Below are 27,364 nucleotides of genomic sequence, written 5' to 3'. Positions count from 1 at the left end.
AAAGTACAATATGTTATACACAATCATAATCGGAGAAACAATGCAATCGCTACTACAGCACCGTAAATATTCCAACGAGCAGAACTTAGTTACTCTTTAGACCCACAGTGCTGATAGGAGGAAGGCTAATGATATCGAGGTTCCGGAATTATCTTAGACCTCAAGTAAACTGTTTAAGTATTATACGCTTTTTGACCGATGGTGACTTTTCAGACCTCTGCATGAATATATTTTCTTGATCGCCACAAGGCAAACTCTACTACTGCATATGAAATATGACTGACTAGATCCACACACGCATTTTCACACGCTATTCATAAAACATCAGTGGAATTTTTGTTCGTTTTAAACCTCTTAACAATTAAAATGCTGAAATAATGTATAATATGATATACGAATGTAATATAATTAATTACATTATATTACATCGTAGCCTGTTATGTGTGTGTGCCCTTTATGTGAGAGTAGTAAAATTGATTTATCGATTGATGTTCATTATGGATTTAGTGTTCCTCCACTTTTGTCTAAATCAGTTCAAATGTTACTGAAATTAATGGAGCTTCCTATTTTAATGTTATGTAATGTTGCAGTGAAAATTGTGCATGACATTGGTACATAAAAACCCGATTCACTCTCCCTTTTCCTCAGATAACTGTGAAACGGCCGACTCGATTCCAGTTACGAAATCCAGTGCCTTTACCGATTTTTTACCACAGAAAAGTTTAAACCCTTGGATTATGTTTGATATTTATTATATTGTTACTATATATGTTTGAGTTATTATATTTGAATATGTATGGCAGATAAATTAGATAGCACATGATCTTTACCTGACAAAGAAATTCTCATGGACGCGCAGATTTTATATCTACATAAGTGGAGCTTGTTATCTTTTAACTGGCAATTATCTTATCTGTAAATCAGACATATTACTGAAAGTATTTCATTTTATTTTCGTCAATTTTAGTTCCAACACAGTGAAGCCGTATTATGAAGGCAAGACAAATTACATCGCTAGTAGCTATTGACGAATAATCTGTAAAACGGTTTGTAAAACATCTCAATTTTCTCCCGAAATATTGGGAAGAAGCAGACCCATTACCAAAGCAAGCAGACAGCAAAATCCAAGCTTAACATATCAATTACGGGAGACATTGAAAGAAATATTTTCCAATATTCCCAACGAGGTTTGCTGTAAGAATTTATGATTTAATATGTAAGAGGTGATAATTGAAACGAATAGTGTGGCATGAATCTATATCCAATAACTGGAATTTTAATTATTGTTACAGTTAATTGTTAAGAAAATAAATCCAAATATTACATTATACTGGTTACCCCCACTTTTACAGATATTATTAATTTATAGTTGCTGAAAATCATTAAGGTTAAATTATAGTAGACTGTAAAGACTTATGAACAGGTATACTAAGAAACTCTCTTTTCAGGTTATCTGCTGGCTGACCAGGGTTACGACGTATGGATGGGAAACCCCCGCGGGAATATCTACTCAAAGGCTCACGAGACGTTGCATCCGGATGACCCAAATTTCTGGAACTGGACGTGAGTTTCTTGATTCTATTTTAATTTTAATTAATTTTAAGTGGACACTAATCGTTCACAAGGTAACACTAAGCGTTTGTTTTATCCAGGAAACCAAATGACAAAATTAATTCTGGAATATTAACTTAAATATCAATGCTATTCATGCTTATTCAAGTTTGATTGCGTTTGTATTTGGGAGTGGGTGTATTTGAGAGAGACGTGTTCATTTTAATCAACTCATACACACATTGCTGATAAGAGTGTTGTCAGTTTTTATGAAATTTCTTTTAAAAGGTTTTCTCTTTTGTTTTTTAGTAATTGTTTGATTCAAAATTCTACTATTATCTCAATTATCAACGACCTAACGATTTAGAATATATTTCCACCATTTACGGTCCTTTGCTTTTTCAACAACTTGAGATACTATATTTATTATGTAAAGTTGCCATGTTCACTTTGGGGAAATTTCAGTTCTAAGACGCCTAGGATTGTTGAGGGCAAACATTTTCAGCCCCGGAGCTCCATCCTCTTAGAACCAGATGCGCTCTCATACTACTACCTGCTAACATATGTTACAAAGGACTTCCATTACTAATTCTATGTTAAGTCAAGGCATTCATTAGGTATAAAGTGGAATTTTGAAGAAACAGTGTATGGCCGTATCTCTTCAACGATAGGACTATCAACAATTATAGGGGATCAACATTTATTCCATAGAATGTCCTTGGTTCCTTGTCCATGGAATCCCTGGCCATCAGGACTGCTGCGTAGAAAACCAACTCCTTAAGTTCTAAGGCGCACACTAAGTAAACTACAAACTAAAAGTTATTGAATATTTGTACCAATTCTTTTTATAATCCATCCATTCATGATGGATGTTCGAATTCTAGATATTCTATTATTCAAAATTAAGAACTTTTTAAGCTTTTAAAAACATTTGAAAAAAACCATGTCTTTGATTGAAACATAATGTATTGTTTATTGAAGTGTCAGGTCAAGAGAACTACAGAATAGAATTCTAGAATATTAGAATATGGTTTCAGGCCTTCCACTCCATCCCATTCAATACTATTGGCTCCAACAATGAACTTGAACTTGTTATTCACTTGTACAACTCTATACAACTCCATGTTTAATCGTGATGACATAAAGATTTGTATATAGCAGCACAGTGCGATATATAAATAATTTAAAACCATCTAAAAGGTAACAAAAAAATACCACGGTTTCATTTAGGTATGAACAAAATAAAAGAAAGAATGTAAATACCAGATTCACACGGGAATGTTAGCAAATTAAGAGGTGTGAACGTACACCACGATAACAGTATTTTCACTAATTTTCCTCTCTTATTTCGTTTTGCTATTCATTCATCCATCTTCATATTCTAGTATTTATATTGTTATTGTGTACAGTTTAATGAATTCAAGTTTCATAAGCATTTAGGGTTATAATGTTACACGGGAATAAAATGTAATAGTTTTAGTGCTGTGGAAACTACGTTTATCATAAATACAACACTGAATAATACCCAACACAATAGGTTATATTTGGACAATCCACTTTGGAAGTAACGTCTGTTCATTGTGTACTTATGCTAAGCCATAATGTTGCTATATTTATGATATAATGCAAGTTAACCATATTAAAAAACTAATACAAAGTTACATCTCCTTGTTTCTTTCACATGAAATCACTAAGTTTTAATAATGAACAATGTTCAGTCCTGATATTTATATTAAGTATGGAGAGTTTAAATGTTCACTTTTTCTCTATCTTCTTTCAAACATTTAATCAGTTATAATACACTGTTCACTTTATTTACTAGTATAAGATAGTCGTATACAACTTCAATATAGTATTTAACTAGCATTTTTGATGACAGGTATGCTATAATGGAGACCTTTAATTTCCTTAGTTTTATGGAATTTAATTGCTTTTTTTCTACAAAAGTGAGCTGTGTTCACAAAACCTACTTGTAGTGGAAGCTAGTTCAATTCCAGATATTACCAGATTTTTCACAATAGAACACAAGTCAATATTTCACAAGTGTTATTAAAAGAAAGCCATTGAAACGCGAATCACGATTTATTTTCTTCTTTAAGAAATCCATTACATCCAATTAAGATTTATAACTTAAAACTGAACCTATCTCACTTACTGTTGTTTATAACCACAAGTATCGCGGTCGTTGTTGTTTTACAATTCTGTTTCACAAGCCTACGGATTTCAGAGAACACGGATTTCGTATTATTAAGAGAACACTTAAAACGTAACACAATATTTTAATTACATTAATCCAGAAACAATAATTTGCAACAATGATTATATATAAATGAATGTTTGTGTGTTTGTCCTTTATGGAATCGTACACTATTTGACCGATAATTATGAAAATTCGAAAGTATATGTACTTTTCGGCTGAGAAAGTTTATATGCTATACTAATTTATAAAACTCACCACGAGGTGGCGCTGCAAAATATAAAAGTTTTCAAAGCGCCTGCACATTATAAACTGCAATTACGAGACAGTTACGTATATTAATTTGCCAAAGACTATTTGAAGGCACTAAGTTTAAATATATGTTTGTCTTTATGATAAATATATGGTTGATCGTAAAGCTTGATTGTTAGACCGCTTTATAATAAAATACATGTACGTGTATAATGGCTATATAATAAGCATACAGATTTTCTTGATCGTGACTCTGTGAAGGTAAACTCTACATCGGTGTTAGAAATATAATGCACTTGAACCAGAAATGCAAATACATGGCCAAGGTTTACGTAAAGCGTGCGAAGCCGCGGGAAACAGCTAGTCTTTTATAATTGACACGTGTTTCAGAAAATATATTTACAAATTAACTGTATTTTCTTGTTTACCGATACACATTAAATGTAATTACTATTTGTAAAACGATCAGTCAATGTTTATCAACAAGCGATTCCAAGTATGTAATATTATTCACCTTTATTGATTCAGGTTAGCAAACCAACTACTTTGCGTAAACATTCAACGTATCCACAACCGTATTATAAACAGTTTTAACTTCAATTATGAATTGCTATAGTAAATGTTCGGTTGGAACCCCGAGGATCGTCTGGGACGACCTAAAAATAAAATATGTAAGGATGATGAAGGAGAATGATCAGTTCCAGAAAAATCTATTCAAGTTCATCTTGAAGCACTGTGATTGAAAACGTATCTCTGTATTGAAAACCTGTTCAGCTAGTGTTAAAATAATACTTATTGCTATTTATTCTGCTACTGACAGGATAAGTAGCAAACACGTCTTTCATGTCCCATCATTTATAATAGTTACTATTTCAACTCATGTCATTGTAACCCCACAGCTGGGACGAGATGGGTCGCTACGACCTCCCGGCGGTGATAGGCTACATACTGCAAGTGACTGGTCACCAGCAGATCCTCTACATCGGCCACTCCATGGGCACCACCATGTTCTTCGTGCTGTGCAGCTCCAGGCCGGAATACAACGCTAAAGTGCTTTACATGGCGGCCCTCGCCCCTGTGGCCTACATGGGCCACACCACCAGTCCTCTTCGCTACCTGGCTCCGTACGCTCAGTCTTTCGAGGTGATCAACAAATTTTGTAGATCCATGTTCAGTAGGGATATAGTAACGTATTTCCATGGTCATATGTTACAACGCTAAAGTGCGATACATGGCGGCCCTAGCCTCTGTCGCCTACATGGGCCACACCACCAGCCCCCTTCGCTAATATGGCTCCGTACGCTCAGTCTTTTGAGGTGATGGACATCTTTTGTAGATCCATGCTTGAATAGGATTATAATAACGTATTTTAATGGTCATATGTTACAACGCTAAAGTGCGTTACATGGCGGTCCTCGCCCCTGTCGCCTACGGGCCACGCCACCAGTCCCCTTCGCTTCTTGAACTTTGACATGATGAGATGGTTACGGATGTGGAAAAGGAGGTCCAGAGTTGGTCCTGTTGACGTGATGAGGTAGGGCGACGGAGAATTTCCCTAAAATAAATATCGGCATCAATCGTGTGTATCTCGGAAATCTGTGAATGTTTGTGTATCTCGGAAAAATGCAGACCAAAGTTTTGTATTTTTAGTTTTTCGTAACTGTTTTGTTGAATATGGTACATGCTCTTTTCAAAATTAACAAAAAACAAACATACAAATACTGGTATACGTGAAGTCATTAGTGCAAAATGTATGTAAAGGGACATTTGTTTAGTATCATTTAAAATTCAACTCTACCGAACTTAACTAATATTTAGTCATCTTGTAATTAGTTGAGTTTGTAAATCTCTCATAACACCGGAAACACTAAATGATTTTGCATATACTGTAATAACCTGTGAAAAACCAAGTTTTAGCTCCTTACAAACTATTCTTATAAACTCCTTCACTTCGTTACCTCGTATCCAGAGGGCGAGTGTCAAAAAGTATAGTGAACAGCATGACAAGGTTTCGTTAACACTTTTAATATTATTTTATACAAAAAACTGTACTTATTGAGACTAAGCTCTTTTATATATTCTCTGTAGAAAAATTAAAGACTGTTGATCAATATGAAACCGGATATAAAGTTGGCAACCATGTGAGTACATCTGATGAGCTGTTGTGAATCATACTTTGTAAACATACCCACAACTTTACTCAATTAACAATGGCGAATCCGCTCGAGAATTGCACCACGGTAAAGCAACGTGTCACTATCGGATTAATTGACATAATCTAAGACATTTTATGAAATAAATTTTATAATAATTTTTATAACCAATATCCTTATCTACGGCATTAAAGCTCAGTACTCGATTAAGCTATTTAATTTATAATATTATCCAGATAGCTCAATTTATTTCGATTGTTTTCGTCTTAACTATTATCCTACCAAAGTGCATACAAATCATGATAGGTAGAATTTGAAAATCAAGTAAATCAGTGATCTGATGTTATCTCTCATTTGAATAACGTAGAGTATAACAATATAATAAATAATGTTGTTTTTCCAGACAAAATATGATTAGTATTTTAAGTGTACTTATTTTAATCATGGTTATTTCTGAACAGAAAATACAAATTTCCTGAGGTAAAACTTATATTTTCTTGGTTTGTTGTAAACGCAAAAAACGCGAATGAAAAGTATAGGCAAAACCCCCTTTTAAAGTGTACAGTATATATTAATTACTTCATTCCATGATTTGTTAAATTATGAACTTATTATCTATCGGCTAGCTGCCACAAAACACCAATGACGGAGGAGCGATTTTTGAAACCACACTTATGAGTGAAACGTGAGTTTAAAGCTTGGATCATGTATGCGCGTGAGGTGCATGAACTATTATTATTTATCCTCTTAAGTTTGACGAGGAATCCTCTGCAGTGTTTGATAGAGTTAATTCCAAAATTCTCCTTTTGGCTGTTTGAATGATTTGTTTATTAAATGACGAAGTATTTACTATTTTTGAGTGTGTATTTGAGATAGATATTCAGTAAAACGATTCTTTTGGGAGGCTTTACTCTACTTAGAGAAAATTAAATGAAGAAGACTAATGAATAGAGTAAAGCTAAAATATTTGTGGAATAATGAAAGTTCTTCGTAGTGTTTGATGTTGGTAGCTAACTGCAATATACACAGCACAATAAGGAACGGGTCGTAGGTAATTGTATAAACGTTGTTAAATTATAATTCTCTTTAAATATTACATTCAGTTTGTAACCATTTTCACAACAGCATTGCAATTACCATCTTGAGATAGTTTGGTCTCGATGCTGTATAATATTTCGTATTACTATAATGGTATAAAAATAATATGGTATGATATAAAATTAATATCCAATATATATGTAAAACATTAATTGAGCAATAAGGTTCATAGTCATTAGAATTGTATTGCTTAATTAGTTGTCATAAAGTACATATTCAGAGCACTCATTGATTATTCAGATACGCTATAGAAAAAATCCTAAACTAATAACAATGTAGGAACTAGCTGGATAGTCTGTACACTAAAGTGATTCATACATCTCAGAAACTGCCTAATTGCCCAAATGTCACATTGATCCAGACTCTTCTTGGATCGCTAAGCTGCGACGTTTCTTAGAAGGTTCTGTATGTCCGCTAATATCTGTGTCCGCTTCAGGACACCAAAGGGTATGTAATAGGTCAATAAGCGGAGGATAACTGGTGAAGTTGGGGCTTCCTCGGTGTTAAAGGCTTTTTAAACCCTAAATATGCGGGAGGTTGGATACCAGCTGCGCTTTAACCGGAAGAGGCTGGAAAAGCGTTATCCTTCCCTTTTTCCAAGATGATATGTTTGAGATAGTGCCTGTTATCCTGTGGATCTCGACAGGTGGTGACTTCTAATCCCTAACCTTACCCATCCTGAATATCATATTACTTCAAAAGCAACGCAAAGTTCCTAATAGGAACAAGTTCAATGAGCGGTTTTTTCATAGTTTTTGCTGTAGCCAAAAAATAGAAATTATACCAAAATTAAGTGTGGTATGTATAAAGTGTCCAAAAACTTCATCATATCACATTACGAACCAGCGAATTGATACAAAACAGTGTCGTCTTTGTTTGCCCCTGTGAGAGACGGAATGCCTAATATTTTATACGACTAGTATTGTGACAGACATTTTTAGTTTAATAACAGCGATATTGACAAGGGTGTTTGGTATGGTTGTCATGTTTTAAATGCTTATTCTAAAATGGAAGCCTTTGTAACTTAATACTTTGAAATAAATTAAATGTTTGTTTTGGAATTTCCAGAGGATTGAAGATTTCTTCGGTAATGGAGAATTATTGCCAAGAAACGCCTTTATCAATTACATCTTCAGATATTCCTGCGAAGCTTTCAGATTTGAAGATAGAATTTGTGAAAACTACCTTTCCCTTATTTGCGGACATGATCCCGAGCAATTCGATGAGGTAAAATATTATCCAATTGATTTCAATTATGTCTTATTGAGTACTGAGATTTGTCTGTAGTAAACAAATTCTGTAGCAAAAAGTAAACAGAGGTCGTTTCATACTTTTGTAACTACTCACTGCTGGCATTATATTTCTTAAAGTATTAAATTCCATAATCAAATAAATGTCAAGAAGGAAACTATAGTCCTTATAGGTAGAGGGATTTTGTTGTGTTACTTCATTTGCTAGATTCAGGTAACAATGTACGTGATTAAGTATCATAAAAAAACTTGAGAAAATTTGTGAAAACTACCTTTTTCTTATTTGCGGACATGATCCCGAGCAATTCGATGAGGTAAAATATTATCTAATTTATTTCAATTATATCATATTGAGTACTGAGATTTCACTATATCTCAGTTCGCTTCGTGCTTTTGTAACTGCTCGCCGCTTACATTATATTAAATTCTATGATCGAATAAATGTCGAGAAGGAAACTGTAGTCCTTATAGGTAGAGAAATTTTGTTGTGTTATTTCATTTGTTAAATTCAGGTAATAATGAATGTGATTAAGTATCATAAAATACTTATAAAATAGTTCCTTAACAAGTTTTATAGTAAAATAGATCCATTTAAAATGTGTTAAAATAGCTGTTATAGATCTTGATGGCCAGTGTAAAATACGTTGTCACACGGTGTAAAACGACAACCACAGGTGACAGAATGAAGTACGTCACATATCCCTTCTCGTCCATTTATTTAATTCCATTTTACAGAGCTCTTAAATAAAAATCATAGCATAGTTGCATTTGATTTTTCTGTATAGAAGTATAGGAAGCATGCATGTTGCATGTTGGGTGAAATAATTCTCGCACTTTGATTAGGAGTACTAGATCCATTTGATGTCACGAACTTTAATTTTATTTAATCTCATTAACCATTAATTGTGATGTGATATATTATAGTTGTTGATATTATTTATATATAGGCAGAAAGGTTCTATAAAATACGCTATAGACATGTCTTAACTTTACGATGCCGTAAATGAGCTGTAACAGGGGAAATTTTGTAGAAGTGATGGTATTTTAGGTACAACAGATGATGCAGCGTAATGGTCTGTAAACTCACAATTTACAGCTCGTCTTCAACTTTACAATCTAATTTAGTATTAGACATGGAAGGATAATCAGCCTCACGTACTCTACACTCGAGTGAGATCCATTTTTAGTATTGAAACAATAAATTTTAAATCTATTTTTACACTTTAAGATTTGATTTGGATTTTATGATTTTCTATTTTTGATAGGCTGTTTATCTTCTAATTATATTTTCACCCGTAGTGCTAATATTATTAAGTTGGGACCACTTTTCCCAAGTAACATAGTCACATTATGTCACGCTATGGTTAGATGTGTTTTTTTTTGTGACCGAAATTACCGAAATTTTTTAGAGTTCACTTTTACCTGGCTTACAATATATCTTCCACTTGTTCCTACACTGGATACTGCAAAATCCAATGTGCTACTTACATGTGTGAAACCCCATGGATTTCAAGAGCGGCACAATACTAGCAGTAAATGTAAACACATTGGCTTAAAAAGAATGATCAGTAGACCTAATTTACTGTTGAAGATGACCTTTGGAGTTGGCGCTTAGCATTAATTGCAGTTGCTAGCCAAAACATGAGAGAGTACCCTCCCTTAACCGCTTTGACTGAAAGTTGGAACAGAGTTATCTTCCCTTTTCATCCAAGGGTACATGACTGAGATAATAGCCTAGAGGCCACTATTACTCCTTATGGGATCTTGACATGATTCGGCGGCCCTTACCTGATGGTAAGGATCTTACCCATCCTTAAAATCCTACCACCCCGGAAGCAATTTTTCAAAGCTCCTTTAAGGATTAAATACAATGAGGGATTTTCTCAGATCCTTGTCTTATAGTCAACTGAAACATAGTCACCATCTGATATAAAAACGTGGCAAGACATGAGTGTAAAACCAAAGTATAATAAGTATAGACGTTATGTAACTATGTAATGTTTAGTCAAATACGTATGTTTACATATCATGCTATACAAAATGTACCTTTGACGATAGAACACTGACCATAGAAAACGAAATAATAGTGTGCCACGCTTTATAATAGTGTGGCATTTGGTACTCAACCAGACATACTGGACTCCATTCATTGGAAAAGTTTGGGTTTGGTGGTAATACTGGTCCTGGGTTTTTGAAGTACATCTGAACAAGTTCAAAAGCTTTCAAACTCAAATACGATCTCATATCGAAGGTTCCCGAGTTACAATAATTTTCCATAATCAAATTTCTAAGTGCTTTTTAGTTTCAGATTTAAATACCATTCGCATATCGCTACTAAATAAGCTTTTACGAGACTATTTTAATTTTATTCTTAGTAAGGATTTTTAACGTTTTCAGCCAAATGGTGCTTTATAATGTGAACACATATTTTATAAATTAAAATTTCAAAGTGACTGCCAAGCAATATCCCGGAATGTCATAAAATTCAGTCGTTACATTTATAAATATTTCACGTCTGATGTTACAAAAAACATTCACGCACTATTTTGTTCTTTTATTCTTTATTATTATTATCTCTAACATATCTCGTGGAATAAAGATCAGAAAATTGATAACTCGAGCCAAAAGATGAGCTCAAGTGGTATCAATAAATATTTTCAACAAACAAAAACTTTTCATATTCACAAAAACGTCTGTAAATTTTTGCAGTAAACGAAGTTTTTTATGAAATATGTCGGTCTTCGTAGAAAGCGCTTTAAAGTCGAGGCATTATTAAACGATTGCTTATGTTGTTATGGAGAACTCGCTTTGGTATGTTTATTATTTTTGTAACATAAAATTGTATCCACACTTTTTCATTTTAGAATCTCTTACCGATGATTCTGGGGCATGTTCCGGCTGGAGCAACAACCAAGACGTTGGTGCATTACGCTCAGGAAATAAAATCAAGTAAGTGAAATTAAAAACTTATGCAAAAATAATTACATAGTCAGTTTCACACAATTTGAATATTAATATGAAGTAGGCTACGCATGATACATTTTCTTTAGTTGTAGAATTTAATATTTTTTACTTATGACAAAATTCAAAGTTAGCTTTCTGTATTATAAATACATTGATTTTGTAAATAAAAATATTGGTACGAACTAATTTAATATTTATGGGATGAAAATAGCTAACTACTGGGTTATTTAAAATGAACTGGAATAGGTTTAGTTACCAAACTCAGGTGTAAAATCAGTCAATAACTCTAGGAGATAGTTGTTAGAATAAAATAGTTTAGTTCTAAAAATAAAAATTATCTTACTTCGTATTCCATTACAGCCATAATAAATAAACCTAAAAAACAAACAAATAAGTCACAATTGTGAATTGATTACGTACTTAATAAAATAAATAACAAACACAAAGCGATACCCGACACTGTTGTGATTACCTGTTCAGTAATCGATAATAATTATATCTGTGATGATGATGCGCTATTTAAATCTGCATTTGGTGACGGGAACAGAGTAACTTGGTCAAGGTCACAGTCACGTAACAAGTAGTTTATCGCTTATGTAATCACCAACCGCATATTTTATCTAAGGAAAATAAAGCTTTTGAGTTTGACTCAAGCGCTTTATACAGTTTTACAACAGTTTTTTATAGCTGATTAAACAAAGATACCCTGTTTATTATACGAGTATATATGTAATCGCCTTTGGCTCGCTAAGAACTTCACTCCCAGGCCCCACAAATGAGTTTGCCTGGGAGTTAAATAGGCCGTAATCTGTTTCAATAACAGAGGTAATGTACTAAAATTTTTGTAGTATTGCTATTTTTGGTTCGTTAATAATCTTCCTTGATAAATATATTTTACGAATCATAATATAATAATCTATTTACACAATAAAATTAGAGTTTTTATTTGCATTAAAGTCAGGAAAAATCATTGCACGTACAAGTAATAAATGAGTTAACCACCAAACTTAAACCGTTTTAAGGTAAATAAAGAAATAAAGGTTTTGCTCTTATGTTAATTAACTTGTTTTTCTTCAGAGAGCTTTTAATTAAAGTGCACTTTGTAATCGCAAGATTTTGTCTTAGCACTACTAAAACAAATTATGTGTTTTGTTTACCACACTTGAACATAATATAATATTATTTTATTAAAAACCTAGCAGTTACCCGGCCTCATACGTAGTTTTCCAAATCGAACTAGTTATAGTACTTATTTAAATCACTTATAATGTATTATAAAAAGGGGATATTGGAGTTTTTCAAACGTAAGTAGACATACATCATGGACATGTTATTGCATTGTTCATGGTTAAGAGGATCATAGTTTAACCGGACAGGCATTTCTGGTTCGAAATAATTATATTTCCGACAATTCAGCCGAGTTTACTTTGTTCCCACGATCAAGAAAATAGAAATAGTTAGGTTTCAGAAATCACTCGGTTAAAAAGTTTACTGTAACCCTTGGGATGTGTTTCCGGATGGGAGTTTTATCTTGTAGTCCCAATGAAGAAATACAGAAGTAGGACTGAGAAGGCTATCTCGGTCAAAAGGAGTCTAATTCCAGCCGTTTAAATTCACTTACAGTGCCACAATTTATTTGGCCTTATTAACTTGATCAAATAAACTACATACGCACGTAGCTCTCTGAAATCTACTTCGGTCAAAAGTCACCTACATCTTGCTCTTGAAATTTAATCTCTGTCTAAGATATTTCCAGTGGCATAGGTGAGTTTGCTATGTTGTCTCGTTGAGGAAAATATATGTATATATATACATATATGAATATATATATATGTATTTGTATGTATTATATACATTTATACATATATATATATATATATATATACATTTATAAATTAAGGAATAAGACACTTATTATAGTCTAGGGGGAAATCCTCATTAAGTCCGTGCAATATTACAAAATAATCGTTTGTAAAATTTTGCATTAGAGTAGTTTTTCAGAGTTCAATCTGAGAAAAAAGTGAATCGTTGAGACATGTTAGTGTCCATTTCTCTGTTTTTGCTTAAGCCACTGTTAAAATGCCGTATCACAGTATCAAGGAGGACCACCAGATAAAAGTACTTTGTGTGAAAACACTTACCGCTTTGTTTATCAAGGTTGGATTACAATATTAACATAATATTTACAATGCATTAGATGTTTTTAATTCTTCACGGGCGCAATCTAGAGTAATAGTTAGATATTCACTTCAGTTTTGCTATTTTGTTCACTACTGATTATTCGTAGGAAAAGCGCGCATAACTTGTTTTAAATGCTAAAAAAATCAAAGCCCAACTATGTTATATTTTTTATTTCTTTTTTATTTAAAAATAAGTATTCGCCGAGATAAATAACAAATTTATTCATATTTCTTTGTATAATCTTATTTTTGTAGTATATATTTTACCACCAGATGGAATTTGGCAGTCAAAAAGTACGGTAATGTTACATGAGGATAATAAGGTAAACAATTTTAACACTTTAGTATATTTTATAGAAACACTCTTAATAATGTTTAATATATTAATTTTACATTAACTATACTTCAAAATGAATATTTGCAAGTAGAAAATGGACTATTATGATGCATTATCTAATCAGCTCTACTTAAAATCCTTAGTCAACAAATGTAGAGAATAATATCAACAAATTCCTAGGCGTTGAATGAAGTTTGAAAGTCTAATAATGTAAATAAGGCAATAACAAAAACGCTTTTGTTAAATTTTAGTAGGCGCGCGGTTATTCGGTCGATATCAGAATATATACAAGCAGAATTATCGCTGATCTAATATTGTCATTGTTATCGGTATATTTGTTTACTTTTAGATCAGTTCCAGCGATACGACTACGGGGCTGAAAGGAATATTATTCTGTACAATAGCACAACTCCACCGCTGTACAACCTGTCCAAGGTCTCAGTTCCTGTATCTCTACACTATGGAGATAACGACCTGTTGGCTAGACCTATGGTAAGTATTCTCAGTTGTAGGTATAGTCAGTCGAGTAGAGTACATATAATACATATAACCATACACCATGGAATGCATATAACCATAGAATAAATAAAATAAGATTTACATAATGCGTAATGTGTTTTTAAAATTTAAAATTATGTAAAGTAATAGAAATTAATTTCAAACTGCGGATGTTTTGTTGTTCTGAGTTTTCAAATCGGCTTTTCCACTAATCCAGCCATTAACCACTAGCATTGACCACCACTGTTGTGGGCACCGATAGTGGGATCAGCTGGTTTATAGGTGAAAATGAAATCGATAAACCAGAAACACTATTGTTTTATTGTGCTTATCTCTTTTTCGTATTCAAAATATAGATTATTTCTATAACACTTTATCATTTTTACTAATTATCTCAGTTTAAAGTATATTTAATTAATTTCTACTAATTAACATTCATAAAAGATTCTGTGGTAGGGTAATTTCAGGGATGTATAATTATATTTAAATAAATAATCTTAGGATAAAATGAATTATAAAACTAATTGAAAACGTAGTACTCATACAATTCGGACACGAGTACGAGTACAATTCAAGGCAGAATTTCTAACTCTTGTTATTAGAACAGAACATGGACATGTTTCTACTTAACTTGACGGTTGAAGAGAATTTTCTGTAAACTAATATAAAACTTTATACTATAAGAGTCTATATTATATAGGTTGAGAGTTTACTGTTATACGTTTAGGGCAGACTCAAGAACATTTCTCGCTTCTACTTTATAGTTTCTTATTTAGTTCTTCAATGAATAAATTGAAAAGGCAAATTATTGAAAAGGCAAATTATTGACAAAACGATGCAATGATAAAATGGTATTTCTAGGTATTATGCATTTTCAATAAAGTGTTTCCTAAACAGGTTTTGAGTAAATGTAATTATATTTTTAAATATAAGCAAGATGATTAAAATAGGTGATTTTATTCTTAGCCCTTTTCAGGCTAACATTCCAAAGTCTGTAGGTATGTATTGGAAGTTTAATCAGCATAATAAGAGAAATAATAGTTACAGTACGTTATAGACATTAGTACATTAGTATTAAAAAATATACATGTCAAAGTAAAATATGAACACAGGTATCACCTCTACACCACAAACCTATCAAACATGGAATCTCTCAACTACAACTCTAAAACACATGGACACGGATTATATTCCATCTTATTCATCAATCAAGATTTCCAATTTTAGGAATATTTTCTTTATGACTATTATTAAGTTCTTATACGTTTTAAATTAAAATTGAAAATGTCTAGCTCACGTCATTAGTTAAATGTGATGTGTGTTTTAACAATACTTAAAAAAAGGTATTACTACATCCACTAGTACTCGAATTATTAAAATGTAATAAGCTGAACACCACTAGTTACTATTTGTTTAGGTTTTCTTACACGTGGAAAGTGTTCTTTTTATGTAAGAGAAGTTACGTTTAATTACAGGTTACTACAACATTAAAAGCTTGCATTCCTGTAACCAATTACTTTGGAATAATTATTACGTAAATAACATGTTTAAATGTAGGAAAATGTATTTTTCCTTAAACACTGAAATTGGAAATGCTGCTGTTTTACACACCAAAATATTCAGGTTGTTCCACGAATCTAGGAGGTTCTAGCCTGACATCTAACAGCTCCCCACACTTAATATATTTCAAAGGGTTTACGCAGCATTGACTTAATATGAAATACGAATATTAGTAACGTAATTTTAGTTACTGAAATTATTGGTGCGTCATCAAGCTAAACGTAACGAGTCTTTTTGCAAGTGGTACATCATGTAACCATTCTATTGGGGCTTTTTCTAATAAGCCCAAGAACTTGTTTTCAGTTGAACTTTACAACAAGAATATGGAGACCCAATTATACATATTAGTTCTCCATACATTTTAAATGAACTCATAAGAACTAATCACTGGTGAATGACTACTGTTCTGCCCGTAAATAAGCACTTTCCGAGAGTTTCCTCTTGAAAATGTAACTTCATCTTTAGATGACATTTAAATAAACGAACGAGTATTTTGAATACTACACGTAAACAGCAACGTCTGTGGAGAGTGAGTCTATACATGTATATTTAAGTGAAATGGCTATTTAGAATCGCTGTATATTGTAAGTCTCACTGCGGTTTCGTTTATATTTAGAAAAGTGGCAACTTTCCTTATGCTCTCTGAAATACGTCCCTGAACTCTTCCTCTACAATTCAGTTGCTAATTCTCTCTGCTGCTTTTTCAATTTTATCTCTCAAATATAAAAATGTTTTTCACTAAAATTTGTGTTTTGTTAGTTCGAATTATTTTGAAACATTGACTTTGTTTGAATTTAAACTGTACTTACTTTTGTGTTCTAATTTTGGACGGCTTCTTTTATATTAATATTTTTATAGTTTTCCATTCCGTCACTGCTGTCAATTTCTCACGATCAAATAGTACAACACTGGTCAGAGCACAGGTGGTGTTAGAACTTGACAGTTTTCCTGTCCGACACTGATCTCAATTTCTCACTTTCAAGTTATCAATCACCAATCTTGAGAGCTCTTGCCACTAGTTTAACTAGCAATTTTATTTTGATTCCCATAATTTGCTTAATTTTTTCCAGTGCAAATTTAGTTTTAAGATGTGAGAGTCATGCACGTTAATAAAGTGCCAAGCGACCTAGTCAGTTGTAATTCTAGTTAAACTTTTTGTAACATTAGCACAACATGCAAACGGTAACCCACCGAGCCAAGTGGCGGTGAAATTGTTGTAGAATATTTATTTCGTATAACCTTGTTGTAAGCAGTATAAGTGATTATAAAGTATGAATTAGTAAAACGATAATGCTGGTATTAATTACAAATTTGAAGACTTTTCAAAGTATGAAGGTTTGGTTGTTTTATAAACTGCATGTTTATTGTAACAGCTTGCACAAGCTGATTATTGTTTATCAAACACCTTGCTCTCGCAGATTACTGTTTATCGTAACAGCTTGCTCAAGCTGATTATTGTTTATCGTAACAGCTTGCTCAAGCTGATTATTGTTTGTCTTCATACCTTGCACAAGCTGATTATTATTTATCGTAACACCTTACTCCAGCTGATTATTGTTTATCGTTACAGCTTGCTAAAGCTGATTATTATTTATTGTAACAACTTGCAAAAGCTGATTATTGTTTATCAAACATCTTGCTCTCTCAGATTACTGTTTATCGTAACACCTTACTCAAGCTGATTATTGTTTACCGCAACAGCTTGCTCAAGCTGATTATTGTTTATCTCAATACCTTGCACAAGCTGATTATTATTTATCGTAACACCTTACTCAAGCTGATTATTGTTTATCGTTACAGCTTCCTCAAGCTGATTATTGTTTATCGTAACGGCTTGCTCAATCCGATTAATGTTTTTCGTAACATCTTGCACAAGCTGGTTATTGTTTACCGCAATACCTTGCTTAAGCCAGTTATTGTTTTTCTTAACATCTTACTCAAGCTGATTATTGTTTATCGTAACACCTTACATACGCTAATTGTTGTTTATCACTCACATTGAACCAGCTGATTTAATTTCGAGATGCTAGAATCTAGCACCTAGATCATTGAACATTTGCTAGAGTATTTTAATAGATTCGTGAAACAGGTAGCTCCAGACATAATGTTATCGAGGTGAGGAGTACAGGTGAGATACACCCAGCCATAATTAATGTTCCAGCCTGTATACCAAGACCCAGGTTTACACACAGCAGTTTAGCTTCGCTTTATGTAGGTCATACGTCGGTGTGAATTTCGTTACACTTATTTCTCCACAAACAGAAAGAAATACTATATAATAGTACCAGCAAAAACACTTTCCTGGCCATTATACCTTGTATTGTGTTAACATAATTCACATAACATGTAGATCTCCACCCATAATGTCTGCTGGATTACAATCTAAATAAGATTTTTGTAAACATTCTTATGCAATATGTTTACCTTTGTAAGTAAAAACTGTGTTTATTTATTCAATTATAGATAATTAGGGAAATTATTAAGTAAATGATTAAAAGTAATTTTTACATACCTTACTTGGTACCAATCATCGATAATGTTATGTAACCTGGTAAAATATAAATATACATTGATGGTTTATTTTATTCATCCAATAAGCAAAACAAAAGCTTTAAGTGATTTTACAAACATGCCACTCGGTATTTAAATAGCTCGTCCTTTTTCATAAAGTAAAATAAATTCATTCATATGCGTTATATTAGAGTCGAAGAGTCACTGATTCATACTATGTGTATTCAAAGCCCTTAACGAAACAAGTTACTCTTTGATCAAACATAAGTGGAATCAATCAACCTTTGATATAAACTAGATTACGTTTTCCCAGTTAGAGTTAACTCTACAGATAGTAGTTCTGGTATTTCCAGATTAGTGCACGCTTACTACTAGTGACAAGGATTTACAGGATGATGATTTAAGTAGTCTTCTGCTTGCTGCTTGATTGTATTACTCGTCTACTAAACTTCTTGTTAGACATTGTTTCTTTGTGTTTGTGCATTAAACTGTGCTTAATTCATGGAAATAGTAAGAGGCCCACTTAATGTTCCTGAAATTGTAATAACCTCATTGCTTATGAAGGGTGCTATTATGAATGATGTTATCGTGTCGGGATAGAGAGAAGAAGGTTCCTACAACACAATCTGTAGCCCAAGGTTTGGTCTTTTGATACGTTTTCTTTTGGAGCTTAGATCCAAGGTAGATAACCCCCCCCCCCGGAGTTAAACTTTCGACCGAGGGAGTTAATATTTTCCAAATAGAAATTGAAAATTTTCAGTTCACATGCCAGAGGAATAAAATTTTGTTTGGTTGTGGCCGTTCTGTCCTCACCAGCCGTCATAGCGCAAGGGAAACGAGTTATGAAGAAACGTTTTAATTAAATTACTTTATTTCAAATAAACTCCTATATTCTTGGATATGGTACAAGGAACGAATCACTTTAAGCTCCATTTAATTTACTACTAGTAAATACGTTAATATATTAGAACCATATTAAAATATAACTTTTTTTATTTTATTAGTAATCAAACTATCACAAATTCTTAACCAGCTCATCAACAATATGCAAAAAATGTATTTCAAAAAGTAACCAAATACTCGTATTCAATTATAAAATTTAGAGACCAATTTAAACCCAACAAACAAGCCACTGAGAAACTAGTAGAGTGGTGCTATTTTCTTATATAACAATAAGTTATTAAGGAACTTTTTAATTAGTTTCCCAGTTGAATCGCAAAGCTAATTGATATATTTTAATTTAGTTTACTCTGAATTATATCACTTTAGGTCTTATATTCGTGGCTACAAAAACATATACTAGTCACTAGTCAATTTATAAAAATCTCTTTAAGACATATTCAATTAGTAAAAATAAACTAAACAATTGTTCCAAAGTTCCAAAGTTTTGTTCATACTTAAAACATTGTTCGGTGTCCAACAGTCTTTGAAAAGATATTCAACGAACATCCCAAGACATGCTACCAGTACAAATAGGATTGAACCATCGAGGAGAACAGGTATAACTGTAGTCGATTGAATCATATCCCAACATGAGATTTAAAAGGAATGAAATGTCCGAAAGAGCAGGTCAGTAAATTACCTGTGGCGAAAATCATGTTATCAATCATAATGTACTTGATGACTTATATAAGTAAAATAAATATAAAGTTTTAAAATTGTTTTTTCCAATATACCACACTACTATAAATTAAATTTAAGAAAAAAATCAATATTTACAATGAACTTTAATTTTTGTTTTACAAAATAACTATTTAATTTTGCACAACCAAGACGTGGGATTGTGTAAATGCTCAGATATTAGTGTACATGTGTGTGATTTCAATATCCAATGTTTAAACTTGTATCCAGACAATAGTATCACACAAATTCTCATTCATGTGTACCAGTGTAAATGTACCTTAACGTACTACTTCGATCTAATCTGTTCACGATTGTGTTTCCACTTCTTATTCTCTAGCCAATCAGCGTGCACTGGGGTTGGTATTGTTAGAGACAAGCATCCAGATTACTTCGTTACTAGACTTGTACTAATTCAACTAGATTAAATCTTTCAGGTTACAACCCAGTACTAAGCGCAATTATTTGCTTACATCCGAAATTACAAACAACGGCACGTTTCGTATCGTTTTAAAATTCTAATATAATATTCAAGAACATGTATTAAAAATTAATTTTACTGACGAAAGAGGTTTCAGAGGATATTATTTTGGACATTTTCTGAATAGTTTTTAGTTACAAAATATATAATACTACGCTTCGAGTATTGAATGTACCTTCTTCGTGAGGTGCAAGAGATATGCATAAAAGTACTTTTAAGTCTACATAAAACGGTGATGGACTGCCGCTAAAAATAAAAAATATCATACCTAACAAAATTATCATACAGTATTCCACTTTAGCTTGTGCTGGTATGACGTGTATTTGAGCTCTTTACTTCTCGTGCCCGTGATATGCATCCGTGGAAGTGACAATATCTGGGTTAATTATCTCCCCTCTGGACTTCAAGCTGTTGTCTTATACGATTAAAAAAATATTTTAATGGCAGTCCATTGCCACAAGGTTTAAGTACCTTTTATACATAACTTTCTTACAATTGACGAAGAGAGTAGATTTAAATCCTCGAACGTAGTGTAATACATTTTGCAACATATAACGATGGCAAATGTCCGAATTCCTGTTATTCTTTCAAAATTGATTAGTTTCATTTAATATTTTTTACATTTTATCGGTATACCTTGGTCCACACATGGTATACACTCCCTCCCCTGAAGTTCTTGGTACCTTAAATATTTTCAGTTCAATATTTCAAACGCATAATTCATTTTTATTAAAAAGAACATAACATTTATCGCACATCGTAACATACCCTTAACAATCAGTTAAAGAAGATAAGTGGAAACAAAATCAGTTATAATGTACTAAGAAACGCTTATAATAATAGGCATTTTTATATATTATCTGACTGTATACGTCGTGTTTTTGACGTGACAACGTCTTAAATTAAGTTGCGGCTCGGAGTCACTCATGAAAAAGTGTAACGCCCGGTAACGTTACGATGCCCGTCCAGTGGGTCCGCCGCACGGGATAAAGCAGATAACTGTGGGTCCGCCGCACGGGATAAAGCAGATAACTATGTTTAAACGTGAAAATGTGGAGTGCTTAGATTCGTCATTTACAACAACTACAACAATAAAGGTAAATAATTGTACACTGATATTTCATTATCGTAAACTATGATTGATTGATTAATTGCTAGATTGACACAAAAGTTGAGAAACTGAGTTTATAGGTTATGTCATACTATTGACAAATGTTGATAGTGTTAAGTAAATTATTAGTTTAAATCACTCTGCAATCAATCGTAATTCAGTCGATTGAGAAGAAACAGCGCGTATTGCTAGTCAAACATTTAAAATAACAAATTATAACCTCTAACCTGTCATAACAGTGCGACCAAACAAACGAACTAAACCGACCAATCACCACGCGCGGAGTTAGAATTTAACTGTGTTTAGCAAGAATTTCAAATTCCAATTTTAGTAAATGTTTTATTCAACTTTACCATTTACAATAACAAATTTTAATTAATTTCAAATTATGTACAATGTTTTAGTAAACAAAATATATTTCTATAGTTAAGATTTGTGCAATTCTTATTTTCATTCAATTCCTTGTTCCTATTGTGCAATTTAATAATATTCATATCAATAAATATTCTACCGAGAAAAAGACGTTGTCACGTAAAATCTTCGCCCGTAAAACCGACTTTACAGGCAACCATAATGTTTTTTTTTTAGCTCGCTTTTTATCCAAAGAAGGTAATCGAGAGAAAACTGTAGTTCCGTTGGTTTGTACCACTGCGGTAATATATTTCCAACCTTTTGACCTTGTTTCTTTAAACTTCCAACTCTTCTGATTTTTGTTAAAATTCTACATTTGGGTTGGCAAGAAAGATCGTTATTATCGCCTGACATTTACGAGTCCCAACTGACTGAGCATATTCGTAGAGACGTAATCGGGGTACAACGCTTGAAACTAAAATTTGTTTTGAACCTCAGAACGGTACACAAAACAAAGCTGTACATACGAGTATTCTCGTGTAAAGCCATTGTAAGCTGTAGGGCACTCCTCTGTTGATGGATGATACTCAACTGGCAACTAATATATTCGCCTCTCTCTGAATATCAGTAACCCTAAACCTAAATTCAATGTCTGGTTAAAATAAGCGTGAAACTTAGTTTGATATAACAGATTTAATGTATTTTTCTAAGTGCAACTTTTAAATTTGACATTGACACAATAAATATGAACAACAAATAAAAATATACAACGCTTGTCAAAAAACTCTTGAAACTTAACTTAACTACTTAAATTTTTCACTTCCAAATGTAAAATGAATTAGTTTTATAATTTAAATATTAGCAAAACTGTGTTTGCAGGGTTTATAACTAGAACGCAATACCCAGTTCTAGATATTACAAATATTTACTTATCTCCGAAAACATTGTCATTTCCTTTTAAAAGGTACACACTAATATTAAACGTTATTTTAAGAGTTATGCAATTTAATTAATAATCTTGTATCCTTATTACGCTTCTGTAAACATGTCTTCTATAGAGACATTACATTGGAATACGTTTTCGTCCTTGATTTTTACTTTACGAATGTGAATTCAAATAATTAGTAGTTCTGAGTATGATGTAATACATTAGTAATACATAGAAATTCATCAGACTTTCAATCTACTATTTTAAACAATAAATTATTATTAAACTATAAGTAGTTATTTCAATAATGGTAAAACGTACCTGGAATGAGATAAAAATGAATTCCATTAAGCGTACTTTCTAGAGAGTAAAATATAACCTTCTTAAATTTTACAACTATATTCTAAATATGTTTTCTAATATATTTTGTAACTAAATTATCCACTCTAAACAAAACCTTACAAAAACTTTGAATTTCATTCACCGGCATCGACCTGGTTGCAAAAATGGACGACAGACTTTTAGAGACAATCTGCCAAAACAAGTGAGCATTGAATATACAGTACCAAAACTAATTATTTAAGCTAATTTACAACAAAAATCTTACTTACCAATAAACAGCGTTATTCTACCATAAACTCTTTTACATATTACACAAACAAAGTACTTTCGACCTCATTTAAATTATAATTTACACCACGCTGTTCCAGGCAAAAGAGGAGATTACTCCTCATTCTTTCGACAGATCTTATCTGACCGGATTGCCTTATTATACTATCACGAATGTACATTAGTATACAAAATTATTGTCTTACTGCTAATAATTGATTGTTTAGTACATACTAGTTATATATTTGTATTAATCGGGTACAATATAACATTTGTGTAACCTAAATACAATAACAAACCATTTTAATAATACAGGTACAGTAAATTTAGATTATATTGTAAAATTATTTGTGATACTATTTTTGAAAGGAAACAATTATTAATTAATATGATTATTGGGTTTTCTATTAAAATTGTTAACCTGAATGTAATCTGGCACTGAATTGACTTATTTAGTCGATGTATCAATATTAAAACTCACATATTTAATTATATGAAATGCGTTATTTATGGACTTTCCATGCTGCACTCGGAACGTGAATTGAAGGGTTGAGTGGAAGAAGGGGTAAGTAACATTTTTTTCGAAATTGAGTTAGATGTATGGATGAAGGGAGTAAGTAATACTGTATTTGGTACACTGGGTCCCATTGTCCTAACTGCAGTAACAGCTGAGATATTATTTTGAATTTAGGGGGTAAGTGCAGAAACTGAACTCAAAGTTTGTGGATGAAGGAGGTAAGTGGTTTTCACTTGCCCCCTTTTTTCCACTTAAAATTGCACTTACCCCCTTCATCTACTTACTCTTTGCGCACTTGCCCCTTTTTTTTCCATTACTCTATGTGCACTTAACCCTTTTTATATCCAGTACTCTATATGTACTTGCCTCCTTTATCCACTAAAGAACAGATGATTATTGTTGGTTTGTCATCATCTGTGGTTGAGGTTAGATGTGAATGTAAACACCAATTTTTTGTAAAGCAGTGAAGTATTTTAGCTGAAATGTCACGCAGGGCGGATATCATACTTGCATTAGCTACTAATGCTCTAAAATCTAGTGCATCCCAAATATTCTGAAACCCAGGATGAAGTATGTCACAGTAATAATGATGATTCAAACCTAAGAAGTGCAGAAGATGGTGTAGAAAACAACAAAGTAGATGGATTATTTGAGCCATTAGAAGGTAAGCGATGTTACTAAAACAATATAATTTTTTAAATTTTCTACCATAATACTTAATTTAAGTTATTAGGTCTTTTCCAGAAGCAGTTTAGGTTAACAGCAATTTAGACCTAGGCCTAAGTAACACTCCTAAATCTAGAATAGCATTGCCATTCTGAAAAGTAAAGTTATGGAGTAATCCCATTATAGTGTTTGATAAACCTATTTAGTAAAATGTATTGATTGTTCGTTACAGGTAGCGTTTGGCATAATCTTTACGATCCTAAATTGAACTATGCCAACAATTTCTTGTATACTTTTCAGATTACTCTGAAATTTTTATTCTCGAAGTAGGCTAAGCTGTCATCTATATTGATGATCTGTTAATCACTTAGGCTAGACTAAAACATTTGTTTGTATGTGGCCAGGAAAATTAATATTACTAGTACACTCTATAAACTGTAGTCAATAAAAACTTTAGGCTATATGTATTCTCGGAATAAAAACTTGTTTCTATTCTTATTCTTTTCTTTGCAAATTTGTTTTTGTTTGATTTCAGAGGAGGAGTACATAGAATCTGGCAGTGATAGATCATTATTCAGCAGTGATGGACAGGAAGAGTATCAACCTGACCTGACTTAAACAATCTGTCCATCCAGTGATGAAGATGAAAGTTTCACACGGAAAGTCAAGATAGAGAATAAAGAAAAAACGAGAAAACGTAAATGTGCTTTTCAACATAACAGTGACGAAGATATCATTCCAGGTACAGATAGTGATAGTGATAGGCCTAGTTATCTTTTCCAAAAAAAGGCAAGAAAAAATAATACATCTACATGCCTTAATCTTAGCATTGAAATTGCCGAACAATGTGACAAAAGCAACCGGGATCCTCAATCCGAGGTTATTGACAATCAATGTGAAGAACACGTCATTGAACCACACAAGAAGAGAATTAAAATATTTAATCTGCCACAAAAAAACAATCTAGAAAGAGACTTCCTATGCCTGAAACTTGGAAAAGAAAATAAGGCTAAACTTGCCAGGGAGTGTGGAAAAAGCTATGTAACCCATAAAGGATTGGTTATAAAAGAAAAGATAGTTAATGAAGGTATCTTATGCAATGAAAAGTGTAGGTTTAAGTGTAATGACAACTTTTCCATTGAAGACAGAAAAGAGATCCCTCGCTAGTTTTTATAAGCTAGATACTAATTCAAAAAATAATTTGTTTGTTCAAATCTATCGTACCTGTGCCTGTAGATAGGTCCAAGCAAAACATTTCTAAAAAGAAAAGTCAGTCTTACCAATTTTATGTCCGTAAGAACAATGAAGATAAAAGAGTTTGCAAGAAAGCCTTATGTTCCCTTTTTCAAATAGGAAAAAAGAAAATTGAATTACTACAAGAAAAAATGAAAGATGGAATCAGTGCAGCTCCCCCAGACAAAAGAGGTTTTCATATGTCCCGACCTCACAAAGTACCTATTGATGTTGTAAGATACATTCAAGAGCACATAAAATCATTTCCTTCAGAGTCCTCGCACTATTCTCGAAGTGTTAACGCCTACAAAAAGTATCTTTCTCCATTGCTTAATATTCCTAAACAATGCATAAGTTTATATATAGATTTATGTGAACTTGAAAACAAACCCGAATGTTTCAGAGTAAAAAGTCAGTTTCTACCAAAGAATATTCAACAGAGATTTTTAATTTGTCGTTTGGTCATACACGAAGTGACACCTGTTTTCTACACGTGATGCAGGAGAAAATACAGAAGAACATCAAGAAAACTATAAAGAGGCATTTGCACTTCAGAAAAAGGACAGGGAAAAAGCAAAAGTGACTGAAAAAGTGTGTTACATGATTGTTGACTTGCAGCAAACCATGCCACTACCAAAATTAACAACGTCAAAAAGCATTTTACTTGAGACAGCTTTGGTTTTATAACCTAGGAGTACATATTATTACTAAAGAGACGAAAAAACTGACTTTTGCACTTGGACAGAAGATGTTGTGAATCGGGGCAGTAATGAAGTGGCAAGCTCCTTGCTTCACCTTATTCGAACTAGATACAACCTTAATATATTGTGACCACTTAATTATATGGTCGGATTCTTGCACAGGACAAAATAAAAACTTCTTACTGATCTTTTTATCAGTACATGGTGGCCAAAAAAATGTTCAAAGATAATCGATCATAATTCCGGAAGTTGGCCATAGCTATATGGATTCAGACCGTGATTTTGGGTCGCATCGAAAAAGAACTCAGAAAACAAGAAAATGTATATGTGCCAAATCAGTACCGAGAAAATCATATCTAAATCAGTTAAGAAAAACTTTGTTTGTAGACATGTCATCTCATTTTAGAGATTTTTGAAGGATTTGCTGACAAACTGGGCCTAAAACAAAGTAAAAAGGATCTTCTGGAAGAGAGTGTCAGATTCCGTGACGGAATAAAGTAGATAAGGGTTGACGAATTCGGTTGTTACTTATACAAAGAGATCTATGATGAAAACACACCATTTAAAAAGGTGTCCCTGATAAAGCAGGAAAGGAA

At 32.6% G+C, this 27,364-nt stretch overlaps 1 protein-coding gene across 1 annotated transcript in view; it reads left to right on the top strand.

Moving 5' to 3' along the window:
* Nucleotides 1-25,452, top strand: part of LOC124358487 (lipase 1-like) — a 31,807-nt gene extending 6,355 nt beyond the window's left edge. The window contains exons 2-6 of the mRNA XM_046810780.1: nucleotides 1,449-1,563; nucleotides 4,900-5,143; nucleotides 11,366-11,450; nucleotides 14,332-14,499; nucleotides 25,370-25,452. Of these exons, the coding sequence (XP_046666736.1) occupies nucleotides 1,449-1,563; nucleotides 4,900-5,143; nucleotides 11,366-11,450; nucleotides 14,332-14,499; nucleotides 25,370-25,452 (695 nt within the window). The remainder of the gene's footprint in view (nucleotides 1-1,448; nucleotides 1,564-4,899; nucleotides 5,144-11,365; nucleotides 11,451-14,331; nucleotides 14,500-25,369) is intronic.
* The last annotated feature ends 1,912 nt before the right edge of the window (nucleotides 25,453-27,364 follow it).

This window comes from Homalodisca vitripennis, chromosome 3 (assembly GCF_021130785.1).
Source record: "Homalodisca vitripennis isolate AUS2020 chromosome 3, UT_GWSS_2.1, whole genome shotgun sequence".
Lineage (NCBI taxonomy): Eukaryota > Metazoa > Arthropoda > Insecta > Hemiptera > Cicadellidae > Homalodisca > Homalodisca vitripennis.
The sequence above is the reverse complement of the archived record's forward strand: the minus strand, read 5'-3'. Positions and strand labels throughout refer to the sequence as shown.